General features: G+C 47.3%; 13 protein-coding genes; 5 read left to right on the top strand and 8 right to left on the bottom strand.

The window, feature by feature from the left end:
• Positions 1-2,367: 2,367 nt before the first annotated feature.
• FFUJ_14866 (uncharacterized protein) lies at positions 2,368-2,718 on the bottom strand (the record flags this gene model as incomplete). The annotated part of the gene is made up of 1 exon (XM_023576857.1): positions 2,368-2,718. The coding sequence occupies one exon, from the start codon at positions 2,716-2,718 to the stop codon at positions 2,368-2,370; it is 351 nt and encodes a 116-aa protein (XP_023430003.1).
• Positions 2,719-3,676: 958 nt separating this feature from the next.
• On the bottom strand, positions 3,677-4,461 carry FFUJ_14865 (uncharacterized protein; the record flags this gene model as incomplete). XM_023576856.1 has 2 exons in its annotated part: positions 3,677-4,294; positions 4,351-4,461. 2 exons carry the CDS (start codon positions 4,459-4,461, stop codon positions 3,677-3,679), a joined length of 729 nt encoding a protein of 242 aa, XP_023430002.1.
• Positions 4,462-5,105: 644 nt separating this feature from the next.
• FFUJ_14864 (related to synaptic vesicle transporter SV2 (major facilitator superfamily)) lies at positions 5,106-6,846 on the bottom strand (the record flags this gene model as incomplete). XM_023576855.1 has 4 exons in its annotated part: positions 5,106-5,583; positions 5,660-6,499; positions 6,584-6,645; positions 6,697-6,846. 4 exons carry the CDS (start codon positions 6,844-6,846, stop codon positions 5,106-5,108), a joined length of 1,530 nt encoding a protein of 509 aa, XP_023430001.1.
• Positions 6,847-7,674: 828 nt separating this feature from the next.
• Positions 7,675-8,595, bottom strand: FFUJ_14863 (related to Rtm1p; the record flags this gene model as incomplete). XM_023576854.1 has 2 exons in its annotated part: positions 7,675-8,369; positions 8,424-8,595. 2 exons carry the CDS (start codon positions 8,593-8,595, stop codon positions 7,675-7,677), a joined length of 867 nt encoding a protein of 288 aa, XP_023429902.1.
• An 859-nt stretch (positions 8,596-9,454) lies between these two features.
• FFUJ_14862 (related to UPC2-regulatory protein involved in control of sterol uptake) lies at positions 9,455-10,840 on the top strand (the record flags this gene model as incomplete). XM_023576853.1 has 2 exons in its annotated part: positions 9,455-9,565; positions 9,632-10,840. The coding sequence occupies 2 exons, from the start codon at positions 9,455-9,457 to the stop codon at positions 10,838-10,840; spliced, it is 1,320 nt and encodes a 439-aa protein (XP_023429901.1).
• A 191-nt stretch (positions 10,841-11,031) lies between these two features.
• On the bottom strand, positions 11,032-12,004 carry FFUJ_14861 (related to RTM1 protein; the record flags this gene model as incomplete). XM_023576852.1 has 3 exons in its annotated part: positions 11,032-11,462; positions 11,515-11,763; positions 11,824-12,004. 3 exons carry the CDS (start codon positions 12,002-12,004, stop codon positions 11,032-11,034), a joined length of 861 nt encoding a protein of 286 aa, XP_023429900.1.
• Positions 12,005-12,722: 718 nt separating this feature from the next.
• FFUJ_14860 (uncharacterized protein) lies at positions 12,723-14,036 on the top strand (the record flags this gene model as incomplete). XM_023576851.1 has 3 exons in its annotated part: positions 12,723-12,884; positions 12,936-13,392; positions 13,447-14,036. The coding sequence occupies 3 exons, from the start codon at positions 12,723-12,725 to the stop codon at positions 14,034-14,036; spliced, it is 1,209 nt and encodes a 402-aa protein (XP_023429899.1).
• A 184-nt stretch (positions 14,037-14,220) lies between these two features.
• FFUJ_14859 (related to arsenic methyltransferase Cyt19) lies at positions 14,221-15,159 on the bottom strand (the record flags this gene model as incomplete). XM_023576849.1 has 4 exons in its annotated part: positions 14,221-14,366; positions 14,419-14,761; positions 14,814-14,918; positions 14,968-15,159. The coding sequence occupies 4 exons, from the start codon at positions 15,157-15,159 to the stop codon at positions 14,221-14,223; spliced, it is 786 nt and encodes a 261-aa protein (XP_023429898.1).
• A 328-nt stretch (positions 15,160-15,487) lies between these two features.
• FFUJ_14858 (uncharacterized protein) lies at positions 15,488-16,129 on the top strand (the record flags this gene model as incomplete). Its single annotated transcript, XM_023576848.1, has 1 exon — positions 15,488-16,129. The coding sequence occupies one exon, from the start codon at positions 15,488-15,490 to the stop codon at positions 16,127-16,129; it is 642 nt and encodes a 213-aa protein (XP_023429897.1).
• Positions 16,130-17,274: 1,145 nt separating this feature from the next.
• FFUJ_14857 (uncharacterized protein) lies at positions 17,275-19,200 on the top strand (the record flags this gene model as incomplete). XM_023576847.1 has 10 exons in its annotated part: positions 17,275-17,467; positions 17,518-17,595; positions 17,645-17,769; positions 17,818-17,981; positions 18,033-18,116; positions 18,171-18,347; positions 18,397-18,480; positions 18,528-18,811; positions 18,868-18,970; positions 19,023-19,200. 10 exons carry the CDS (start codon positions 17,275-17,277, stop codon positions 19,198-19,200), a joined length of 1,470 nt encoding a protein of 489 aa, XP_023429896.1.
• Positions 19,201-19,424: 224 nt separating this feature from the next.
• Positions 19,425-20,879, bottom strand: FFUJ_14856 (related to carboxypeptidase A; the record flags this gene model as incomplete). XM_023576846.1 has 5 exons in its annotated part: positions 19,425-19,732; positions 19,789-20,070; positions 20,123-20,234; positions 20,319-20,518; positions 20,570-20,879. The coding sequence occupies 5 exons, from the start codon at positions 20,877-20,879 to the stop codon at positions 19,425-19,427; spliced, it is 1,212 nt and encodes a 403-aa protein (XP_023429895.1).
• A 1,047-nt stretch (positions 20,880-21,926) lies between these two features.
• On the top strand, positions 21,927-23,916 carry FFUJ_14855 (related to Zn(II)2Cys6 transcriptional activator; the record flags this gene model as incomplete). XM_023576845.1 has 6 exons in its annotated part: positions 21,927-22,188; positions 22,247-22,373; positions 22,426-22,642; positions 22,693-22,989; positions 23,040-23,720; positions 23,776-23,916. 6 exons carry the CDS (start codon positions 21,927-21,929, stop codon positions 23,914-23,916), a joined length of 1,725 nt encoding a protein of 574 aa, XP_023430028.1.
• Positions 23,917-24,344: 428 nt separating this feature from the next.
• On the bottom strand, positions 24,345-26,059 carry FFUJ_14854 (probable general amino acid permease; the record flags this gene model as incomplete). XM_023576844.1 has 3 exons in its annotated part: positions 24,345-24,775; positions 24,828-25,704; positions 25,757-26,059. The coding sequence occupies 3 exons, from the start codon at positions 26,057-26,059 to the stop codon at positions 24,345-24,347; spliced, it is 1,611 nt and encodes a 536-aa protein (XP_023429894.1).
• Between the last annotated feature and the right edge of the window lie 92 nt (positions 26,060-26,151).

Below are 26,151 nucleotides of genomic sequence, written 5' to 3'. Positions count from 1 at the left end.
ATTTTTATAGTAGTTACCGCTTTAGTAACTATAGCGCTTTACTATTTTATTATTAATATATTAAGAGATATAGATATAACTACCTTAAAGGTAGGCTTATTAAATGCTATTAGGTTAATATAGGCCTATAGATCCTTATTCTTTAATTTAACCTTTAGGGCCTTATATTAGCTAATTTATTTATTACTAAATTTAAGCCTAATTATCTAATTAGTTATTATTTTAAATGTCTTTAGTAAGCATTAGGCTTTCCTTTTTAGTTATACTTATAGTAGTTTTTCTTATAAATAAGACTCTTAATTATTAGAAAAACTTATATATTATCTTTCTTTTAAAAGAGGGGAAATTCTATATTTAAATCCCTTAACTTCTGGCATCTTGCTGAGGTTTTACCTAGATATAAGCAATTATTTTATTCTCTTAATCTAATAGTAATTATATAAGAAGAAATTGCTTACTTAGTGATTTCAGTGGTGATATATTTTTTATTTAATCCTTATAAATCATATCAGCATATTTTGCTGTTTTGTTTATCCAAATAACCTTGACTGTATTGGCCTCGGCACTTAGTGTTAACGTACAGTGCATAGATAAAAGTTCCAATACATCCCGATTATACCCTAACTACCTCAATTATACCCTGCCATTTTACTTTATAATTAACTAGGCAATATTTATTTAATTATAATAATATATATATAAATCTATAGAGAATTAAAAGGAGATTCTAACTATATAGCTTAATACTTAATATAGTAACTATTTATATAATAATACTTATTTAGTTAGTTAGGTATTAATTTTATTATATTTTTAACTATATTATCTTTAATTTTAATTTATAACTTCTTTATAGCTATAATTAGCTGGCTAATTGCCTTAATAGACTTTAGATAAGTAGTAATTTTAGGATATATTTTATATATTCTCTTCTTAAAGACTTTCTAGAGGTTTTTAATAGGGCTAAGGTTAGGACTATATAGAGGCCAGTTAGTAAGAAAGATTTCTCTTTTTCTTACCTAAAGATAGAGCCAGTCTTAAACTTTTTAATAAGTAAATATATAGGTATTATTATATTAAAAAGTCTTTCCTTCCTTAATAAGGTTAAGAAGATAAAACTGTAGATAGAATAGAATATACTGGCCTATTACTTCCCCTCTCTTAGATTTAGGATCCCCTAAAAGAGAGATAACTGTAAATGGTTTATTATAGTTAATTACACTATAAAATATCTGTAAATATCTTATAGGCTATCTATAGGCTTAGACTTTATTTTTATAAAGTCTTTTACCTTATAGTATTATTAAAAGAAGCTTTTAAAAAAGAAGTCTCTAGACTTATAGCTTAATAAAATAACCACTTAATATAATTACTGTTTATATAGTTAATTATAACTTTATTAGAAAACTACTAACTATATTAAAATAACTTATCTTTATAATAGTATTTATTTATAAAAGATTTCCTTAATTAAGTAGCTTCTTTAGTAAGAAATAGGCATTAAAGTGTAAATCTATATTATATTTTTTTATTAATAAGCTAGCAATAAATTATCTTTAGTAATACCTTTAACTATACCTAACTTATAATATTTCTATATAAAATAAAAGGGTTATTCTTAATAAATATTTTAATATAACTTTTATCTTAATTTAATAGCATTAAAGGCCTGCCAGAATATAGTTTATTTTTATATAACTTTTAGGCTTAACTGCATTAAATAATCCTATATATTATATAATAATTTAGCCTTATACTATTTATAATATCTTTAACCTAAATTCCTAATTTATATATCGTTATAAACCTTATTCTTTTATAAGGAGAATAATATACTTTTTGCCTTTATTAAGGCATTTTAATCTATTTAAATAACGTAATAAAGTTATAGTATTAATATTAATGTTTTATTGAAAGTGGGGTTAGACCGGAAATGTGTCGGAACTTTCGCCGGCCCACTGTATGTTAGCAATCGAACAAGGTTTAATTGCGATCAAGGAATGCCACCTAAAAGCATTACCCGCCAAAGTCTATTTGTGCCCCTAACCCAACCCATCATCCCGCCTGGTTCCGAGCTTATGGTTCACACTTAACCCCGGATTCGGTGTGCTGCGTCGGCTTTTATCCACCAATGTCGCATCAAAGTGGCGCTCATGAACCGCCTAGCCGGCGCAGAGTTCAGATGGCCAACGGCTTCATCTAACCACAGCAGTTTATCTCAAACCTTCCCCGTTATGACATTTTTGATGTTGGAATGCCGAATCGGAACATCTACTAGTTGTTTAACGTTCCGTAAAGTTAAATGAGTGTAACCCAACACCGATGACAAGATAATTCACTACATACATATTCGCTCTCAATACAGAACTAGTTTCTGCACAGGTATGGCACCCCGCCTAGATAGCCAATACCCATAAAGAAGTGCAAGATACTCGGGAACGACCTTTTTCCGTCGCCAACTGCGAGAACAGTAAGAAGATCGCCGAATTTCATGAAGCTCATTACAGCAAGGATGGTGGCGATGGCAATATGGTTGTCGTGGAGTTGATGTGCTAGGATAAAAATGCCGAATGATATATCTCTCGCTGCTAGCATATATATCGGCGCGAAGCTGGCGGGATCATCTGAGGATCTCTTGTCTGGGATGCCTTTGAGTTGGTATTGGTTTTGCGGGTTGAAGAGGGCGAGTACTCCACCAACGAGGCTGGTGAGGCCCATGGTGAAAATACATAGTTCGACGAATACGGTGAAGAAGGACATGGCTCTAGATTATTTCTGGTTTGCGGAATTGATCCAAATGCTCTGCTAAGTGATAATGTATAGCGACATCTGTCACTGCAGGGAATGAGTTGTGTAGGGCTTGTTTATGAATACTTCGCTTTGGTGGATTTGTTCCGTTTTATCCGCCGAGTGGAGTGCTAAGCCTCAAGGCTGAATCCAAAGGATCACTGCGCCACCGTTGAATAACAAAACAACCTTGAAAACCCGAGTTGAAGCTGATACAAGGCGGACCATAAGCCAATTGAATTGTTTCTTATCTTGAATACTACTTACATCCGACCAAAAGGCCGTCCACATGGATACGCAGTTTTCCAACAAATCTTCGGCCGACATCTCTATTGATGCAACATACCCCTGCCTAGCCTAAGAATCCACACTGCACAGCCCAGTCACCCATGCCCAGTAGATACCCTACGCTAGGTGAATTTCTGCGACATCAGATGATCGCGAATGCTCAAGACAACAGGGTGGGCAGCGGGGCTCCCAAGAGTGCAGTAATAAAGCTTGCTCGTCAGAGGGCCGAAGGGGGTGAAAAGAGTGTCCACCGGAATCGTACCGTGACAATTGTCAAGCCCATAGTTTGTTGCACAAAGGGTGCCTTCGTAGACGGCCGCTGACTTAGTACTGCGACTAAAGACGTGGAGAGAGGAGGCTACTCTCCTCGATCCGTGTTTAATGTGACCTGAGTCGATTGATAAGTCAAGCGAGAAGTGCAGTCAACGTACAGAACATGGTATTCACAGAATTAGATCAAGTCACATAGCATGAGATAAGTAGAGTTTGAGGCCATGCGGTCAATTTCACCCATGTAACAGCTGCAGTGCATTAAGGATAATAAAAAGGCAGCTGAGATAACCGTCGCAAAGTACCTTATACCTCGTTTTCCTCGCAATATCTATCCCTGAAACTGGAACAGGTGCTCCAGATCGTCCTCCTTGAGGTTCTCTACCGCCATATTGGCGATGTTTTCCCACATCAAGAGCTTGGTTTCAACCGCAAAGAGCTCTTTCTTCTGCTTCTCAGCTTGAGTCTGCAGGTTATCACGTTTCTCGATCGCCTCCCGAGCATCTTTGATCATTTCCAGTCTTGCGACGTCCTTCGTCGCATTCGCCTTTCGGATCATAGCGCTCGACAGTGCCTGGTGCGCTCCTGTCATGGCCTTTGTGGCATCCATGTAGGTCTCTAGCTTCTCGGTGCGCGCTTTTTCAGCGTCCTGGTACAGTTCCTCTGCTTCGTTGAGACGGTCTCTGGACTTCTGAAAGATCTGTTCGACGTCATCGAGTGCCATCTCCGTGAACCTCTTGACATGCTCGCTCTTGCGGCGTTTCGCGTCGCCTGTTACTGAGCCTGACGCAAGACTGCGTTTCGGGGAATTGCGCTTTGATCGAGAGGTCGACTTTTCCGACATCGCTGAAGACATGATGGTTTTCTCGAGGGGATTGTCCTTGTAGTTTTGTAGTGCAGACTTTGATGTTTGGAGTGGAGTCTCTGCCTTTGATGATTGATACCAGGACTGAAGTTCTGTTAGCTGAGAAACTATGAATGAGTGAACTTGGCTGGGGGACACACCGTCTGCCGGGGTTGCAAGTGAGTTGCAAAAGTTGGAAGAGGGCGGTCGATGGGATAAGGGATGATAAAGGAGAGGAGGATGTGATGCCAATGCTTTAAAGCTTGTGCCATGGAGAGGAGAGATAGAAGAGTGCACGCTTTGAGGGTTCAAGAAATTCGCAGGTGGATCGGATTCGTGAAAATAGCCGCGATTCACCTATGTTGGATGAATGGACCACTTTCTGGCCGAGTAATTGCCATGTTATCCGTTGAGATCCCAGTCTTAAGACGGGGTGTTGGCACGTTATTATTCGTTGTGATATCAACCACGACATGCCTAGGGTGGATGATGATTCGACACTTTAACGCTCTTTGTCTCATTTGCCAATGGGTTACCAGCAATCCTGCTTTATTTCTATGAAGAAGGAACTTAAAGAATGTTCTGTCACCTTTTGAACCCGACGTTGCCATTTATTCATAGCTGTTGACTATTACGAGCACAAGGCTCGTGATCATAGCATTTTCATTGCTAAACTCTAGAATATTTTCTGCTGATCAGCGAATGATGACTTAATGACCCCGACTATGAGGCTACAGCATTCAGTGGTCTGCATATCAAGAGTGCTCTTTGTCGGTGTCAGTCGCGATGAGCCTCCTCGTTCGAGGAGCGACTTACCTGCATAGCATCCAGTCCCTGCTGTGTCATGATAAAGCTTGAAGCAGGCTGTTGCGCTTCTCGTCACAGCATTAGGAGTTGACATGAGGGATGCAATCCTCTATGAGCTCCGGTGTCCATACGGTTCAAATGGAAACGATGCCGAGACGGCTGCCATTGCAAGAAACAACGCTGCACAGACATACAGAGGGGCCGGTGTATCGGTGTTAGCTTCACTTGCAACAACAGCTGATACGATTCCCATCACTCGGTTGCACGCGACAGCAATAGCACTTCCAGTAGCACGATGAGCACTTGGCAAGACCTCAGGAGTGTAGGCATAAAGAGTGCCGTAGTAGATGTTGATGCAGAATGCAATCAGACAGGTGAAGGTAATGTCCTGCACAGAAGTCTTCACAGAAGTGTAGGCAAAAAAGAAAGCCATACTTATTAAAGCGCCGATGACCATGGTGTACTTGCGGCCAAGCTTGGTGTTGCACATGAAGCCAGCGACAATGGGACCTGGGATACCGCTGATGTTTGTCAGAGCATAGTTGCGCCAGATTTCGAACTTTGAGCGGTTGAAGACTGCACCTCTGCTGGCAAGATAAGACTTAAGATGATGTTAACACCTTGTTGATGGCAATGGGGGCATGGATAAATATGGCAACTCACGGAAGGAAGACGTAGAACAAAGGATACGCAAGACCAATCAGTGTCCAGGACAGAAAGATGCTGGCGGTTGAGATGGTCATCTTCTTGGTACCAAACAGACCTCGAATATGGATCATTGTCTCGCTTATCGAGAATCGGTTCTTGCTGTGAGCTGAAGTGATGGTTCCGCAAGCAGCGAGATCCTGCAAAGTGAGAGAGCAAGTGCGATTGTACTTGGTTGCCAGGTATTGGAATGTCTCAATCAATTCTTCCTCTTTTCCGACACCGAGGAGGTACTTGGGAGTTTCGCGGAGTCTGATAACGGTGACTCGAAGAAGGGATAGGAAGAAAACAAGAGCGCCGCCTGTGAACATGACGTATCGCCAGCCCATGTTGTTCCCTCGCGTACAGGTCTCAACATCAACGCAATTCCAACGCTCAGGAACCATGAATCCCCAAGCGATGAAGCCTGCAATAGCCTGCCCGAAACCCCACCAACATGCCATGAGAGTTAGAAGCCATTGCTTGTTGCTTGGGAGGTACTCCAGAAAAACAGCTGTATCCATGACGAGGTTGCCGCCGGCGCCAAAACTAAGGAGCGCAACGAAAAACCCAAGAGATGGCCAGTTGGGCATTCCGCCAGCGATGATGCAGCTGACCGCACAGAGGAAGAGGGTGATGTTGAAGGCGTATTTTCTCCCTATAATGTCGGCGCCGAAACCCCAGAAGAGAGCGCCAGTCAGCATGCCGACATATGCTGCGATGGTCATGGCGTTGGCATAGCCCTTTTCTCCGAATTCACGGAATGATTGTGTCGCAATGATGGACTGGAAAAGGAGGATCATTGAATCAACAGCATAGCTTCACAAAGGGTCAGCAGCAGTCAGCGGACGATTGGATCGGAAGGGCAGTGGAGGCAAGTCGTGCTTCTCAAAAACATCTTACCCGAAGCCGTTTAAGAAGAATAACTTGAGGTGATACGGCGTCCACCCAATTTCGTCAATAGCCTGGTCCGAGTCAGCTTCTCATTGTTCGTGGGGTTCGGCAATTCTTCTCACATCGTTGACGAGTCTCATCTTCTGATTGAAAGCAGGGTCGAGATCTTGCAAGTCAAGGAGATCCTGCTGAGTGCCAACCTTGACATCGACAGTCCCATAGCTGGGTCCATTCTGCTCCTCCACATCCTGGCTCTTTTTCACAGAAGACATGATATCGAATTTGGCTGAAGATATGAATAATGAAGAAGAGGTATAAAAAGCGCAAGACGACCATGAGAAGAGAAAGTCGCGTGGGCTTTATCTCAGAGACCCGATGATCCTGTACGAATACAGCATGGTCAGTGTTGATTTACAGGTAACCTTCCGAAAAACCTGCTAATCCGTGCCTCTAGCTGCATTGGATCGTACCAAGACATGAGGATATCCAATAACAGACGAGAAATTAATCACGCGCCGAGGATGCCAATGTTTGTGTGGCCATTGCATTTTCGGGAATCGTTACATGCAGAAAATGTCCGTCACATTTATCGTTGGACGTTTCATCGAAAATTGACTTGTTTTGGGGAGCACGTGGGCGTTGAACAATTTCAGCAAATTGAGTTTGCCAGTTTACGACTCTGATCTTGGCCCGGAAATGAGGTATCATAATTAGAGTTGTCTCCGTAGCCGATGGCCCACGGGTAAGCTCAATGGCAACCCCAGGGTTCGAAAGAGGGGTTGCAGCGAGATCGTCATCTTCTGCAATTGGGTTTGCGTCAATTGAACTTTCCCATGTAACACTGATGAACAAAACTGATTGTGATATATCACCAGATAAGAACCTCCAGCCAGGCATATTGCTTATCGACCTCAGCATTACCAGGTGCTAGGTATGCCAGCTTTAACAATGCACCATAGCCTCTTGTTCGCCATTCGGTCACGGATAAAGAGCACCAATGTTCCGAATGTGCCGGTTGATGATATTCGCTCTATGTGATGAGACAACATAATTCAGACGCTAAAAAACGAGACCAGTCTATACGTCGCATGCTTTTGTCCTCACTTCCTGTGTCGGTACTCCTCGGGGCTCTCATATGAAGAGAGCTCCCTGTCCTCGATATCTGCCGGCTTGCTCTTCTTCTGCAAGTGCTTGACATACCAAATCATAAAAATAAGCATTACCAGGGCCATCAGAATGGCATCAAAGACATATAAGAAGACCTCATGAGAGATCAGGTATCCCTTGTTTCCTTGAAGGTACTCCACCACCCTGAAGATGCTTCGGACAAGAATAAGGAAACTCGTGGCATAAAGGACGTATAGGTATCTTGCCCAAGGTACATCGCCTCGCAGTGACTCGGGTGTCGGAGATTTGAGTAGTCGGGTATGGAAGAGGATTGAGGTGACAACGAAGAAGCCAAAGACGACGATTTGGACGAACAGACCGGCGATGATGATCTTCTCGCCCAGGTTGTAGAGGTCCAAGGTACCAGCCGACTGGATACCTCCGCCGCCGGCCTGCAGACTGAATGCGATAACGTCGCCGGTGACGAAAATGCGTGTCACCCACTTCACGGGTACAAGAGATAGATGGGCAGCTCCGACGGTTCGAATCAGGCGACCGAGAATCATGTAGATCGAGGCGGCGAAGAGGGCGGGTGCGACGAGGATAGGAATGGCTTGTAGCACGAAGCCACCAACAGAGAGCTTGTCAAAGTGACTCCATATTCTTCCAGCATATCCGACAGTCTCGACTGAAGAAACGGTTAGTATATCAACAAGGTGATCTGATAAAATGGTACACCTACAGAAGCCGCCAACGACGAAAGGTGTAAAGTAATAAGCGCGAACTCGAATCAATCGCCAAGTATGTAGTATCGAAAGGACTGCAAAGATTACAGTGCTGACAACTGCTGCTGGCAGAGAAGGATCGTAGCGATATAGCTTGAAGTCAAAGCCTGCGGTTTCGGTATCGGCCATGGTGAAGAGAAAGGAAAGTAAACGGTTTAGAGATTAAAGACCCAATGGATGGAGATTCGTGCCAGTAAGGGCGCTCTCTAAAACTATATACGAAAGCTGGGGACACTAGGCTATGCCGAGCCGCAGTAGGCTTTCCGGAATGCATGCGTAGGGAGGCGCGTAACGGGAGCGAAGCTTAACGAGGTCGGAGAATAAACGAGAGCGAATTCATCCCTGGTCACTTTGGCAGGGCTGAGCCTCACTTCAGTGGATTTGACATGATCTCCAAAGGTACAAGGATAAGAGGAAATAAACGTTATTTATCTCTTTGTTGTCTATCATATCCCTGCCCAGAGGTGTTTACCAGCGTTGTATCTCATAGTCTTGCTTCCGAGACTGGGAGGGAGTTTTTTTTCGTATTACGATTGAGTTTTAACACGAATCGCTTCAAAGGAGTCAGATCCTCTAAAACTTAATTTATGCGATTCATTCTTTGCGCTTCGACCTCTGGGATGTCATGGCTGAGGAGAAGCAGATTTGATGCGTTCGGTGGTTCCCGGCGGTAACTATTCTTGGCCAAGTCAGTGGAGCAGTCTCGCCTTGATCTCCAATTAGCAAAGATTTCACGACCCAGGCACCTCGTTCAGGTCCTCGTTCTCGTTTAGACTTCGTTAAGACCTCGTTAAGACCTCGTTCATCTCGTTCATCTTCATTCCCGGCTCTGTACAGTAATCGTACAGTACCTTCGTTCCATCCGTCGCCGACAGACTTTCCTTTTTCCCTTCGTTTACCTACACAAACGATATCGGAAATATTAATTCTCAAGTCAGCAATCTCGTTCAGCTCCCCGCCTTGCCTCGCTTTTCTGCTATTGGTCGTCATGGACGCTGAGGTGCATGACGTCGTTACAGTGAGAGGTGGATCGAAGCCCAGAAGGCCGCACAAGAAAGCAAAGACAGGCTGTCTCGATTGCAGAAGACGGCGCGTCAAGGTGCGTGTCTGCGTGGCTTGAATGTGGCGGTGCTTATCCCAATTCTGGAACTGATTGATGCTGTAGTGCACCGAGGAGCGACCAGAATGTCGTGCTTGTCGTCGTCGCGGAGTTGAATGCGAATACCCTTCATTCCAAGGGGTAGTATTCCGATCGCCGTCTACACAACATGGCGACGAAACATCTCCCGAGTCAACTTCGTCGCAGCCGCCCAAGCAGATTGATACCCAGACCATTGCACCCGTTCCAGGTCTGGTCTCAAATGCATATCAGTCAGTTCTTGGGGTACAGCAACACAACAGACCAACCGTCACTTATGGAATGGAGGACATGGCTCTGCTTCACCATTGGACAGTCTCTACTAGTCTTGATGTCTACAAGAACTCGGCTTTATCGGCCATCTGCCAGGTCATATTCCCCAAGATCGCATTTCAGCATCCTTTCGTCATGCAAGCTCTCCTAGGCCTGACTGCCCTCCACATCGCATACCTTGAGCCCCAGCAAAGACTGGAATATACGGCAGAAGCAGCGCGTTACCACAGTCAAGGTCTACAGGGCTTTAACGAAGCCATTTCGCAGTCCAATGAGGAGATTGCCGATGGTTTGTTCGTCTGGTCGTCGCTCAACCTTCTGTACGTATTTGCGGCCTCGGGTCGATTGGGAGAGGGCTTTTGGGACGAGTCTAGCTGGGGAGGTCGTAAGGATCGCATCTTGGGCGCGGGATGGATCCCCATGCTTCGAGGTGTCCAGACAGTACTGGTACCTTACTTCGAGGTCTTATCGGCGGGTCAGTTGAGAGAGGCCCTGAATATTGGAAATTGGGACGATATCGATCCCGACTTGGTAGATGATATTGACGACAAGCGCTTCTGTCGCTTGAGGGAAATCTGGGAGCACAATCCAGATGCATCGACTTATGAAGACATTCTACACGTACTTAGGAGGATCAGGATGTTCATGGCACAGTTCTCAACCATGGAGGCTGAGACCCCTGGCAGTTCGGTCTTCAATAGGGCCTGGCAGGGAGCTTTCTTATTCGTGCCTTTCGCATCAGAGCGGTACTTTTCTCTGTTGCATCAGAGGCAACCGCCTGCACTCATATTATATGCCTTTTACGGTGCCTTGCTGCACTCCCTCAATGATTCTTGGTTTATGGAAGGTTGGGGACACGACATAGTGGAGGTAGTGAATGACTTGCTTGGCTCTTATTGGGAACATTGGATATCATGGCCACTTGTAGTAGTTGGTCTAAGAACTGGAGATATGCAGAGTTGAGCCGTCAATGCCGAATTTAACCAAGGAATGATTTAATGATATAAGACCAAGCCATAAACATTCTGGTCTAATTCTCCTGTCCAAGTTTATCTCGTTGTCCTTCATGATATACTCCAATATATTTTGCTTCCTCTCAATAGGGTTCCCCATCGACATATTTGTCCTGCTCCTGTTCCAAATTCTCACAATGCCTAAACCTCGGTAAACGCATGCATACTGTAGCTTTTACCAGCGCCCCTGCCGCTCAAGATCTCAGTGATTTCAGATGGATGGAACCAGTTGAACAGAACCATAACAAAGAACATGAGACAGGCATCAAAAATATACAAGTAGGCCTCGTGTCGGAGCAAGTAACCGTCGAAGCCCTGCAGATACTCGACAGCCCTGAAGATCGATCGTACCATGATAAGTAAACTTCCGATGTACAGAGCAAGCATGTGTTTCTGCCAAGGGAGCCCACTTGAAGACCGGGCAGTCGGGTTGGCACTGATCGCACGATGGAAGGCGATGGCAATAACAATGAAGACGCCGAAGAAGAGGAGTTGGACGAAGAGACCACCGATAATCACTTTTGCTCCGGCTCTGAGAGCCTCGATGGTACCGGACGCCTGATAACCACCACCTTCATCAATAAATTAGCATCTCGGATGGATGAATCGATACGAACGACCTACCTCCTGCCTGCAGGATGAATGATAAGACATCTCCAGTCACAAAGATCTTGGTCATCCACTTCTTGGAGATCAAAACGCGGCCTTCGCCGTCTATCATCAGAACAATTCTACCAAGCTCCATGTAGATCGTTGCAGCAAAAAGCGCAGGGGACACGAGAAGGAGAATGCTTTGCATGATATAGGGGCCGAGGGTCCAATTGGGACTCTCGTTACCAGATTTTGCTCGCGCGGCGTATCCAACAACTTGAACTGGAAGAAGGGGTAACATGTTAGACTTAGCAGCGCGATTGAGCAGGCAGTTAAACTTACAGAAACCACCAAGAGTTAACGGGATGACAAACCAAGATCGTCCTCGAACAAGTTGCCATGAATGAAGGAGAGTCGTGGCTAGAAAGAGGATGGTGAAAATAACAGCACCGACCACAGTTGGGTCGTAATGGTAGAGTCTAAACTCCTCCGCCCCATCGTCAGAACGTGTGAACATGTTCATTTTCGAACACTGGATTTCCAATTACAAAAGTAGAGAAGTAATGACTGGAGTTGTTGAAAGACGTAAAAGAACGACGTCAAAGGAATGAAAATGTGATGAGAATGAAAAGGAACTAGTAAAGTAAAGCTAATGAACGATGGTCTGAAGTGGAATTATGGTCTAGGAAAATGAATGTCTTTATACTGAGCTTGACACTAAAACCGTCAGAGAATTTAAGGGAGAGAAGAGCACTGCCATGCGGCCAAGCCGGAGGACAAATCAAGGGTATCCATTCACTGATCACCCGCTAGACGATGAGCGAGTCTGCCTTGCCGGGTTTCTTAATTATTAGACTCAAGAGTACCCTAAACGAGTAAACGAAGAATTCCTCAATCAATGCATGCTCAAACGGTCGATTGGTCCTGAATCATTAGTGCGGTCGGCGGAACTTCGATGTTATGTTTTGACGTGGTCTAGTCTGTGTCCTGCTCGTTTAACCTCGTTTAACTTCGCTCTCATAACGATAGCCGGCCCCCTAAATGTCTCGCAAGCCACTCGAGAACTTTTGCTGCCACTCAGCATGATCGAAGTATGGGGGAATGAGATGATTTTTCGGGTCCCTTAATTCAATCTTGATAACAACCCCTTGAAGGCCACTCAATTTATATAGCCACTCGCCGTCATGCAACGAGACCTCAGAAATCTAGCGCCGAGGAAAGTCGCGACTTCTCGTTCAACAATGGAAAACACCGAGGCCAGATTTCTCAACAGCCCTGCATCTTCTGTGCATACTGATGGGGCTTCTCCGCTTGAAACGCCTCAGATGTCAAGGAGAATAAAGAGGGTCTCGCATACAAAGTCACGCAAAGGCTGCCAGCAATGCAAGAAAAGAAAGGTCAAAGTCAGTATTTGACTTGGCAACTGGCATCACCATATTCTGACATGGCAGTAGTGCGATGAGCAGCGACCTGCGTGCTTCAATTGCAGTAGATTGCAAGAAGAATGCAAGTATTTACCACCGCCGCCAAAGAAGGTATATGTTAGGAGGTCAGGCTCTCCCAAACCAGCGATAAGCAGCACTGGTGGCATCAACCTCAGGGATCTAGAATTGTTTCACACATACACGACATCAACGTACTCAACCTTGTCAATATTTCCGGCACTGCAAGACTTTTGGAGGATCACAGTTCCGCGGTTGGCGATACACAACAGCTACTTGATGGGCGAGATTCTTGCGCTGGCAGCATTGCACCTCGCTTATCACAGGCCGGACCAGCGGCACGAATATCTTGCAACGGCCCTTACGCTCCATCAGGAATCTTCACAACAGGCTATGGGACTCTTGAAAGAGTTAAACTCCGAGAATGCTGACGGCCTGTTCATATTTTCTTCTCTGACTATCGTCATCGGTAATACCTCCCGTATCCGCTTTCAGCTCAGCTTTGTATACTAATGTTGAACAGCAATGGCTACGCCAAAACGGTCGCACCAAGACGGGATACCAGCTGGTGAAGGCGACTTTGAAGATTGGATATATCTCATACAAGGTACAGCTAATCTCCAAACGACCTTAGAGCAAGAGTGCTCTGAAAGCTGTTTGACACCACTGTTCTCATTCAGCCGTCAAAGATGGGCGTTACACAATGTCTTTCAACCTTCCTACGACCGAAGGGACGAGACACTATGCCAACTAGAAGAAAGGATCAGAAACTGTGTCACAGAGGGCGAGAAGTTGAATGTCTTGATCGAAAGAGTTGGCAGCTTACGATCTGCGGCATGTTACACTGCGAGCTGGGAGAGTACTGATTTGTTCTTTTGGCTATACGCGGGTATCGATGGCTTTTTGCCTCTCGTCAAAGCACGCGATCAGGAGGCTTGGGCGGTGCTAGCCCACTTCTGTCTTATGGTCAGAAGAGCAGAAACACAGTGGTGGTTGAAAGGGTGGGCGGATTGTATGATGAGAAAGATTCACATGCAGCTTGATGAGGAGCATAAATCCTGGGTTTTGAGACTTTCAGAAGAGATGGGGTGGATCCCGCCAGCAACTCAATGATCAAAATAACTTTCAATAATAATATTTAAACCAGCCGGACGTTTTACAGCCTTGATAATTCTATAAAGGTCTTCCATGGTCTCAAAGCTCTGTCTCCTGGCCAAGACCTTTATTTCATAGCATATATCTTGAATGACCCTTCAGCTCCAATGTCAGCGTTGCATCATGTTCAATTGGTCAGATCTTACATACCGGCCCATTCGTTGAGATTTTGTCCCTTGAGATCAACCACCATGTTCTCTGGGGCTGAGCAGCACCCGCCTGCTGCGGCATCAGATGACGCATCAAGGTATACATTCAGGTCACTATTCGCATCACTGATGAGAATATCTAAAGGTCCATCAGGTCAGCTGGTACTCCTTATAAGTATAGAACTACCCACCATTGAAACCTGCACGTTTCAGGTACTCTTCATACTCCTCGACTTGGCTTGCTCCAGCGATGCATCCGACGTAAAGTGCCATGCTGTTTCTGATATTTTCTGAAAGGGGCTTCTTGGCCAAGATATCGGATATGGCGACTCGCCCTCCGGGTTTGAGCAGACGGTGCATCTCATTGAAGGCCTTTTGTTTCTCATCATGGGGTACCAGATTGACGACGCAGTTGGAGATGATGCAGTCGGCGACGCTGTCTTCCAAGGCTATGTCGGTGATACGAGACTCAATGAATTCGACGTTTTCCATCGATCGATCTGCCTTAAGCTTCCTGGCTTTGGCGAGCATGTTCTACTCTGAGTGAGAAATCATGGTTGATTAATCATGTACAATGCTTACCCACCTTGTTCATGTCAACACCGATAGCCTTACCAGTTGAGCCGACTTTGCTGGAGGAGAGGAAGACATCCAGACCAGCACCGCTTCCCAGGTCGATAACAGTCTCGCCCTAAGAACGTCAGTTCTGTCTTTTGCAACATGGTGGATACGGGACCTACTTCCTTCAGTGAAGCAATCGCCAACGGCGTGCCGCAGCTCAGTCCCAAGTTAGCATCTTTGGGGATGGAGTCGAGGTCCTCGTTCGAATAGCCAAAGGCTTTCGCGACATTGGTGCTGTATGTTACATTGGAGCCGTTTGCTGCACTTCCGTATCGCTCGCCAACTCGTGTATAAATATCTTGATTATTCATGGCCGTAGGTCTTGTATTCCTTTATGGTAAGAGTGATACTGGGAGGAAACATTTCGGTATGAGAGGTAAGCCTGCCCTTTATAAGGTAGGTCAACACGCTCCCCGTCTCGTGCCGAGATGTTGGAGTTCACAGGAAGTCTGATGATTCAGCAAGACTGGACCAATCAAAGATATCAGCGACGGTAACAATCGTGCCAGAAGAGGAAATTCTTCGATATGTCACAGTTCGTAACCGCTTGGGGCAATAAAATGATATGTCACTACCATAACCCGCCACCTCTACAATTATTCGAAATCATTCTCTGAAGCACACTCGCCGGTTTGTATCATGAACTCCACAGACAAACCCCCGAACGTGACAAAATGGACGCTGAATCCGAACCCCACTCGGGTGCGCGACAATCAACGTCGTCATCGTGCGCGTGTCAAAGCCCGAACTGAGTCTCTTGAGGTTCAGTTGAAGGCGACTCAGGAAGAGTTGCGAGCAGCGCATGCGCGTATTCATGAGCTAGAATCTCTTCTAACAGCAAATCGGCCCTTGTTCGTCTCTGAGAAAGCCCAGGTTCCAGTCGAGCTTAGGGCATCCAATAGTGGCTGCAATGAACCGACGTGCTGCCGTCACAGCCTTAAACCCATCGATCAGCATTCCAGACAACAGGATCTGAATAGAACTACCGTCGCGCCATTTTTTGGGATACCCCCAGCCGATACCCTCGCGTCTAATATGTTTTCTACGGTTCAGCATTACGATGAGGACGATCAACTACCCCCAGTCGCTGGTGGCGAATCGACAACCCTCTGTCGTTTGGCGTATGAAATCATTGAACAGCACAATATGACTGGCGTCGAGTCATGTGAGATAGAGCATTGTCTCCGACCAGGCTTCAGGCGCGCGACAAGAAAAGGAGAAGGATGTAGGGTCGAGACTACGATTCTGTACGCGTTGATTGATCGCATCAGCCCTGTCTGAGCAATGCTTCTCGGTGGGGTTGTGAGCTTAGGTACTTGGGCCCAAGTTTGCAATTCTCTCCGCACCAATAGCTATTCCTCCGGATTCGGAGATCATCCCCGAATAGCTCAGCTGGAAGAGCGTTCGGCTGTAATTGTTAATCTGACACCGAAAGGTCACTTGTTCGATCCAGGTTTCGGGGATTCATTTTTGCACTTTTGACAATTGAGCTCTGCCAATTGCGTTTGGCTCTCCGATTTGACTTTTTGCATTCCGTCATTAGGGCGAGCAAATTCAGAGCAAAATGCAGGTGGTGCAGATATTTGGAGGTGGTCAAGCGAGATGTTATGATAATATCATACTTGTGTGGACAACCTGTGCTAACCTGTTAAGCCGCTAATTGGTTTCTGGGGCGATGATTCAGTGAGCCGGCTTTGTTTGCGACGAGGGGCAGCTGGGTCCACCGCAACCAGCCTTCAGGGTAAGCTTAACTTAAACCAACTTCGCAATTATAAATCTGGATGATGGTTTGATCACGTTGAGAGACGAGCTATTGCCTTAGTTAATGCATTTTCTTGCTAACAATAATGCTATGGAAAGTCCAAGCGGAAACTCTTGACTACATACCCATCGTATCCAAAAGAGTCATCAAGCTCAGTTTCGCCAAGACAGAGACTAACAACGGTGCATGGCAAGTCCAGGAAGATAAGGTCCGTCTCATTGACCCGGTTCCTATACCCGAGATGAGACCAGCCAACACTTAGCGTGAGCTATCTTTCCATGTCGCGTGTAGCGTTATGTTCATCATGATGTTATCGCCGGAAGTCTCGCTTGGACCTTCCCTCCTGTTATCGCAGCATCTGGGGGATTGGGACTTATCCGATAAGAGATAAAGACATGATAAAAAAGCGGATCAACCCCGCGTCGAAGTCGGATAAACAAGTCTCGGCCAAGCACCGATTGGCTCAAGATACAAACCTTGATTGTCTTCGCTTGGACCTTCACGCTCACATTCTCAAGTAGAGGAAAATGACCTACCCCGTGGGGAAGCTGCGATAGCGGCAGGAGGGGGGCTGTTAGTCCTGAGATCGGCATATATAAGTCAGTCACTCGTCGCTGTCAAGACTGACTTTCCCCCATCCATCCCTTGATTCAAGTCATCTACAATGGCCGACAACAAGACTGCAGTTTCTCCCTCTGACAGGGCTCGATCACCTCAGCCTTCGGTGCGAGATGCTGATATGAACACGACGAGAGATGTCCCAAGGTGGAAATACATATGGCATCACAGTTTGACCCAGATGATTCTTCTGAGTATCCAGGCTTTCTGTGGTCCTGCCATGTCGGATGCCATCGCTGGTCAGTCACTGCAGTCGGGGCTTCAACGTATTGTTGCTAACTTCTCTTAGGCCTCGGTGGCGGTGGTCTTGCAACTCCTCAGGTCTCCAACATCTCCACGGCCCTTCGATATGCTGCGCTTGCCTTCAGTATGTTCCCACCAAATGTTATCAGGACGAAACTAAAACAAATGCCCAGCCTGCTTCATGGGAGGTCCTATTGTGAACAAGATCGGAGTCAAATGGGCTTTGGTGATTGGCTCTATGTCCTTCCCCATTCAAGGCTCCGCATACTATTGCAACAGCAAGTTTGGAAACCAATGGGTTAGTACTCCACCATGCATGACTCCCCGGATAGCTGACCGTACCTAGTATCTCATCCTCAGTGGCGCCATCGGTGGTATCGGTACGGGCTGTTGGTATGTCGCTGAAGCTGGTGCCATCATGACTCTCGCCCCTTCGGGAGCCCGTGGTAAATACCTGGCACTGTGGATTGTGTCGCGAAACCTTGGTCAGCTAGTTGGCGGTGCGATCAAGTAAGCATACTCGGTATCTGGCCACGAATCCTACTGACATGTCATCCCTAGTCTGTCTAAGAACCATGAGAAAGGTGTTAGTGGTGGAGTCACTCCAGACACTTACATCGCCTTTCTCATCATCGAGTGCCTGGCGTGAGTAGAACTGCATATAATTATCTTGGACACTTCGCTAAGGTGATCATGTAGCCTGCCGTTTGCTTTCATGATCACTCCCTTTGAGCATGTCATTCGATCGGATGGTACCAAGATTGTTACTACCGAGACCCTCTCCACCAAGCTTGAGGTAAAGCGCATCGCAAAGACCATGACCTCGCGCCTCATCATTTTGTCATCAATCTGGGCGGTTTGGTCTTTCTTCTACAGGTGAGATTGCCGGAAGTGATAAGGCAATCGGCAACTAACACGGATGCAGCGGCTCCTGGTCAACATATCTCGGCATCCACTTTACCGTTCGTGCCCGTGCGCTTTCATCGCTCATCTCGCCGTTCTTTTGCATGTAAGTACTCCACACGAGTGAATTTGGCAGTACTGACATAAGCTCAGTGTTGGCTGCTTTGGCCTTGGCTTCATTCTCGATGCTAAGAAATTGACCCAACGTCGCCGCGCCCAGATCGGCCTCTATACTGTTGTCATTCTCAACGTTGGAGTCTACATCTGGTCCATCATCATGCAAGCTCGATTTGATCGCAATGACCCGGGAGCTATCGACTGGGATGACAGCCTCTTCGCCACTTCCTTCTTGCCGTACTTCTTTGTGCAGACTACAGGACCCCTGTCTCAGTCGTACATGTACTGGCTTCTGTCATCCTTCGCGACAGATGCACAAGGTGAGATATAGAGAACATGCATACCCTAATATATATAATACTGACTCCTTGTTCAGAGAATGTTCGCAACGGAGCTGCGTTTCGCTGCCTCGAGGCGATTGGCCAGGCTATTGCCTATGGCATGAACACTCAGACGAAGAGCGATCCTCTCGTTGGGTTGTAAGTTCTTGATTTTCCGCCAATAATTTCCAGGAGTACTAACGTAATTCAGCTGTGTGACCTTTGGCTTGTTAGGTGCTTCTCTTCTACCCATGATCATGCTCGTCAACACTACACCCGACAGGATCCCTGCAGACGAGATTGCAGAGCAACAGGCAGCCCTTGGAGAGAAATTCGCAGACATTGAAGGCCAGGCTGTGAACATCGATGGAAGCCCCACAAAGAATTAAGCATAGAGATGTTGGAATCGAGTTCTCGAGTATGCTCACCAACTCTTGAGCAGCCCGGATGTTTATGAGACGGTATTGTGAGAATCATGTATGTATTTTGAGTAATATGTACTTTAGATAAAGCCAACCAATCCTCGTCAACATTTTCAGGTAGCAATCTGCCCTTGCCGATCATGGGGTTCCATCGTGATAACATGCGAGGCCACGTCAGCCTAGTTGGCCATTTACAGACCAGTCAGACCAGCAACGATACCAGCCCAAGTCTCGCGGACAGTAGCCTGGATCTGGCTGGCGGGCAAGCTGAAGCCATAGGTACCGCGGTCACGGAGCTCGATGGTGTAAGAGTACTTAGCCTTAGCAACGCCCTGAATGTAGTCAAGACTGTCGCCAGTGGTGGCATACAGAGCGCGGCAAGAGTTACCAGCAGTGTAAGTTTGTCCAGAGTTACTGCGGATGGCGTTGGTGATGCGGGTACCAACGGTCTTGAGGGCGGCCTCCTCAGGAGCAACGAAGCTGCAGTCGTAGCCGTAGGCTGGAGAGATTATTAGTATTGATCAAGAGAACTAAGGAATTTTCAGGAGGACTTACGCCAGAGGACGTACTGTCCATAAGAGTGGAAGTCGACGTAGAAAGTGATGCCCTTGCCAGCAGCAAGAGAGTCAATCTGGCCCTTGATGGCCTTGAGCTCAGGGCTGTCACCAGCGGCTTGTCCCTTGTAGGTCTCGTCACAAGGGTTGGTAGAGGCACCGCCAGTAAGCTCCCACTTGTAAGGCCAGTTGCGGTTGATGTCACGACCAACACAGGAGTTGCCAGAGACAGTCTGTCGGTTCTTGCGCCAGAGACGGTTGGTGGTCTGGGTGTAGACGAAACCTGTGATCCTGGGTTAGATGACTTAGAGGAACGGCGGATGGATGAATCTTACCATCAGGGTTGACAACGGGGGTGATGTAGAAGTCGAACTTGTCGACAATAGCCTTGACAGCGGAGTCGCTGCTGTATTTGGTCAGGAGCTGGTAGGCCATGTACTCGGCAGTCTACACAAATGGTTAGTCACAATTGCAATCATATTAACATTGAGATGAACATGCCATAGTCGCAATCCACTCGCGAGCGTGGACAGTTCCGTGGAAGACAATGGCGGGCTTGGAGCCCTTACCACCGCTACCCCAAATGTGAATACCAGTGAGAGCACGACCTTGGAAAGAGTTGCCAAGAGTCACAATCTCAGACTGGCTAGGGAAGCTAGACTGCAGGTCCTTGAGGAAGGTGAGGTGATCAGCGTAGCTGTGATAGGCGGTGAACCAAGATTCACTGGGGACTGTACATATGTTAGCTCCTTGGCGTTTCATGCGTTACTTGGAATACTCACCAGCGTAGATCTCAGAGGTCTCCTCCTCCGCAAGAGCAGCACCGACATCCTCGACGAGGACAGTGGTGTCGGAAGCGATCTTGGTGACGGCATCGATGTTGTCAGGAGAAACGACAATGTCGAGCTCCTCCTTGGCACCGGGGTTGAGGATGGTAGCAGAGAGCTTGTTGATCTCGGCTACAGCATTCTTGGCGCCCTTGGGAAGAGTGACACGCAGGCTCTTGAAACCGTTGTAGTCAACCTTCTTGGAGCTGGGAACAGCCGTGGCAACAGCCAGAGGGAGAAGAGCGAGGAGAAGAGAGGACCGCATCTTGTCAGTGAAGAAGGATGATTTGAGGTGCGGGGTGATGGGTTTCACAGAGCGGTCGTGACCTCGAATTTATAGTTAGCCAAGACGAGATATCTTGATACTATAGTCGGATCAGCAGACCCTCTATCTCGAAGAACTTCTGTGAATGATGCCATGCGGACGATAGCTTCAAAAAAGGTAGGTGATATATGTGATACAACAACCCAAGCACGGAAGCTCCCATTTGCCTTTCCCAAAGGGGCAGCTCCATTTGGGTGCACCCCTGTCGCCTGGTGCATTATCGCTGTGATGTTAGTTTGGCCGGCAGTGCAAAGGTTCCTGATCATCTCTACGCGCTGGGGAACCAGCGAATCGGGGCGGGTTATTTGTCGGGATTGTGACTGGTAAAGGAAAGTGACGACGATCTTCGGTAGTCTAGAAGCTTTTTGATATGCTTAAAGTCCTAGTATGTGCGATGTCCCGATGCGGGCACGGACGGTTATAGTCGAGACCTTTTGCTCGCCTACTTATTCGTGACGCAGTGTTTATTGGGCTTTAACTGTTCCGAGACAGTGCGTGCATTGAAACAGAGTGTCTTGGGTGATGAACCTTGATGAATGGCGATGACGAGGTGAGGCCAAGTGGTGGGTAGGAGGATTGAAAGCGAGTACAAGTGTTGCAAAAGGCAAAATTGATTGACTGTGATGATCAGAGATCTCTCAAGATGTATGTACGGATGTTTGTAGGGGCAAATCTTGAGGTTGGCTTAAGCTTATAGTATGGACCGTGTATGCCCGTGGGGAGATAAGATAAGAAAGAGACGCGACCATCGTAGGAATCCAGGGTAACCCAAAACAGGAAGGCATGCTGACATTCTCCCCGCAGCTCAAGTCAGAGAGCAAAGAGCAAAGAGCAAAGTCTCCTGATCAAACAAACTCTTTATCCTTTCCCCCGAAACAAACATAGTCTCGCCCGTACCATCTCGATCTGCAGCAATAGCCCAGCGCCTGTTATAGGCCTTCGTTATCTCCTGTTCGCCAAGACGTACCCCGCCGACGCCACTAAACCATGTCCGTGTCTGAGGGGTCGCCCTCTCAATCTCACTCCCAATCGCCACAGGCGCCCTCAAGCTCCGAATCTGACCTGGGCCCGCTGTCGCCGTGGTCGTGTCAACGATGCAGAGTGCGCAAGTTGAAATGTAATAGGGTCTTGCCAATCTGTGGCCGATGCGTCAAGATTGGCGAGGTCTGCGATTATCCCTCGGCGAGGAAGAAGCCGGTAATTAATCCCGCCAACAGACCGCGACTTCGGGATATGCAGAGTCGCATCCGTAAGTGGAAGTGGAGACAGCTTCACTTTGAGACTTGGGCCATTGACAGTGCTTGTAGGAGACTTGGAGGCCAGATTAGAAGCCCAGAGCAGTCCACCGGAATTTCAGCCATTCAGTACCAGCACGGAACTTGTTGACACCGGCCGATTCGAGGGCCTGCCGCCTCCGCATTTGGTGGATGAGCTGTAAGGCCTCACAAATAACCCGTCAGGACGAAGGATTAATTTGAGGTATCAGAACATCGATATACTTTACCAAACTTCAATCCGACTCTTTCATGATCCATGGCGAGAGGTACATCGCATCACTCTACAGGCCCGCTCATATGCAGCCACCCATGTGCCTGCAGTATGCCATCCTAGCCGCTGGAGCAAGTGCATCACCTACTTACAAGCCCATGGCTGAGGCATTCTATGTGCGAGCGCGCCAGTACATCCAAGCCGATGAGATGAAGGTGAGCGTTCCCGAGAGTGACATGTCCAGCATGGCATTGACCAAAAGCAGAGCGATAGTGACCAGATATCACTGGCGCATTGTCAAGCTTGGGTTCTCATAAGCCATTTCGAAGCGCAGCATCTCTGGTTCTCCAGAGCATCAATGAGTATCGCCAGAGCTATCCGGCTAGCCCAAATTCTGGGGCTGCACCGACTAGATGGGAAGAATGCAGCAGGCCTGACACTCCCGATCGCGTTGGACTTCACAGAGGAGGAAGAGCGCAGAAAGACCTTCTGGGTCATTTTCACGACTGATCGTATCACAAGCAGCACAGGCGGATGGCCGACCATGATGGATTGGAGGAGCGTGAGTACAGCCAATTCGTCAACGTTTGTCCTACCATCTGACCCAACTAGATACAAACACGACTCCCATCATCTATCGATGCATTGTTATCGAACACGCCAATAGCCACGTTGACTCTCAGACAAGCCCTAGGACAGGGTATGTATGAGCTCTCTACAAGCGCCTGCAGAGTAGTCGCAGTCCATCTCTTCAACGAGTGCTTCAACTTCTCCAGAAATGTCGAAGAGGATGCGGACAACAATGACTGGCACCAACTCCAACAACTCGACGAAGCAGTCACAAATGCGTTTGCGACATTGCCGTTGGACCTTCGGTGCCCAGAGAATATGGAAAGCCCTGAAGCGGTTCTCATCAATCTTCAATTACATACGGCCTTGATATGCATTCATCAATCCGCGTTGACAAGGTCGCAGGTGGACATGGCTGCGCTGCCCACTACGAAAGCGAGAGTGATGGAATCGGCGGTTCAAATTATGATCACGGTGGCGCTGGTCACGGATCTGAATACCAGGTTCCGTAATCCGCTGGTCTCGTTTGCGTCGTTTATCGCGGCATCGTTTTTCTTGTCGGACTTTCTCACTACTGGTGACCTTCAAAGCGAGGCCAATTTTACGGCTCTCATGACTGTTATGGTCGAAGTAGGGAAGAATAACATGTTTGCTGCGTCTTTGGCTGTTCGGCTAGCGCAGACGTTGAGAGCGTCTGGTGTTGATCAAGAGACTGCTGGGAAGGTAAGTTGCTACTTTAACCGTGCTGACTTTGGACTTTGACTAAGGAGTTGCTTAGGTCGGAGTGATGATGGCTGATCTCAACATTGATCATCCAATTCCAGGGCAAGAGGATAAAGAGAATGGGATCGTGATATTATGCCCAACTGCAACTACGCCAGAGCAGGTCGATTTTGACCAAGGAATTGTGTGGCAGTAGACTGAAGCCAAATTATCGTTCGCAAACCTTGCTATGATTCGATGTCAAACTCAACTCAGCAAAAGGTATCCTAAGCTTAGGCTAAACTTATAATGAGTTACCTGAATCTTTTTGTCATTTAGGATCAAGGTCCCGAGTTTTCTTTCCTCCCCTAGCCTGCCCAACGGCGTTCGTCGATGAAGAGACATACACGCAAAAATGAGAACGCGATATCAGCATATGTGATTAAGACACTAATTGCTCTGCGTAATGCCATAAAACAGTGAATGATTGTTAAGCCAGAAAGTCCAGTTCTATTTGGGATGACATCGCTTGTCTATATACGTTTCCAATGCCGAGTAATAATTCTAAGTATAGTCTATAGGTATGATGAAGCAAGGCTTTTAAGCGGAATTTCATGGAAGAGAATTTGGAGATACAGGACGCTCTTAGACATGCTCCCGCTCAGTGTCATGGGCTGAGATGGCATCGTCGGATAAACGACCAGACCACAAGTCGATTTCGTGAGCTCGCAGAACCTTGGTGCGGTAATAAAGCTTCCATGCGATGATGGGAACGATGAAGATTGGGATGCCAACATAAGACGCAACGAAATCGGCAGTCTTCCAGTTGCCCTTGAGGAAGACAGGGAATCCAGCAACGAGCGTGATGACGATAGAGCCAATGCCGCCGAACCAGGCGGTGTAAGGCTGCCAAGGGGCTTTCCAAGGAAGGGTGTTGCGATCAATGCCTTGAACCTTCATGGCGCGGTAGAAGCGGATGTAGCAGAAGCAGAGAGTTCCCCATGCGATGAGGCCCGCGACTGTGCTGAGGTTGAGAAGCCAAGAGAAAGCTTGAGCAGCGCCACCAGAACCAAGACCTAGTGATTGTTAGTAAGGCATTTGAGGACGATTATGGCAAGAGCGACTTACTCAGATACGCCAAGGGCCCAAACAACCAGGCAGTGATGACTGCAACGTAAGGGACACCGTTCTTGGTGGTGCGGGCGAAGAACTGAGGGAGCTGTCGATCGGTAGTCATGGCGAGGATCATACGTGAGCCAACCCAGCAGTAGGAGTTACCAGCAGACCAGGCAGAGACCAGGATACAGGCATTGACGATGGAAGGGAGGACCTTGATACCGGCGGTCTGGATGGCGATGACCCATGGGGAGCTTTTGGCGTTTCCAGAACCAGAAACAAGGTCAGCATTGCGTGGATCTACGATGAGACCAATCAAGAGCGCTCCGAGGACGTAGAAGAAGCCGATACGGTAGGTGACGCGGTTGGCGGCCTTGGGGATAGCCTTGTGAGGGTTGACGGACTCGGCGGCGGTGATGACGACGGTCTCAACACCAACGAAAGAGAAAGAAGCGTTGACGAAGGCAGAGAGGAAGCCGAGGAAATGTCCAGTTGAACCAGTGATGCCGTTATAGTCGACCCAAGCGCCAGGGTTGTTCCAGTACTTGAAGCCGATGGACTTGTGATTGGGACCACCGCCGGCAGTGATGACAATCGCGACAATGACGAGACCGAGAAAGCAGAGGACCTTGATGCCACCAGTGACGACTTCAGTCTCACCAAAGAATCGGACGCTCATCAAGTTGATCCATAGGATGAGAACCAGACTGATGGTGATGACGACGGCGGGAGTGAGATCGGTCCAGTAGCTGACGAGAACAGCGGCGGCTGAGCATTCGGAGGCAATGGCGATGGTATAGCAGTAACCGTATGAGATGGCCAATGAGAAACCGACTGAAGGGTCAATGAAGCGAGTGGCCCAGTGAGGGAATGAACCAGCAGTAGGGAACTATATGTCCAGGTCAGCATCACAACAACACAAATTGCTCCAGGAATCTTACCAGCGTCGCGAGCTCAGAGATACTCTGCATAACACACCAAAGAACAGCGCCAACGACGATGTACGCCAGAAGCAGACCAGCAGGACCAGCACTGGCATAGGCCGAACCGGTTCCAATAAACAGACCGGTACCAATACCACTGCAAAGACCAATCCAAGTGATGTGATAGTCCTTCAGCCTTCGCTGCGTAGGCCCATGGCCTCCCGTGTTAAGAACAGGCTTCTTATCGTCGGTATCATGGTTCTGCACCACGGACGGAGCAGCCTGAATAGCATCAACGTCAAGACCCTTATTAGACGTCATGTTGATATCACCAAACGAAGTAGAGAATGTGGAGAGGAGAGATGTTCGATCGCCAAGCAACACAAGATCTTTCGTTTCTTTATTTACTCTCG

Source organism: Fusarium fujikuroi, chromosome FFUJ_chr04 (assembly GCF_900079805.1).
Source record: "Fusarium fujikuroi IMI 58289 draft genome, chromosome FFUJ_chr04".
Taxonomy (NCBI): domain Eukaryota; kingdom Fungi; phylum Ascomycota; class Sordariomycetes; order Hypocreales; family Nectriaceae; genus Fusarium; species Fusarium fujikuroi.
The sequence above is the reverse complement of the archived record's forward strand: the minus strand, read 5'-3'. Positions and strand labels throughout refer to the sequence as shown.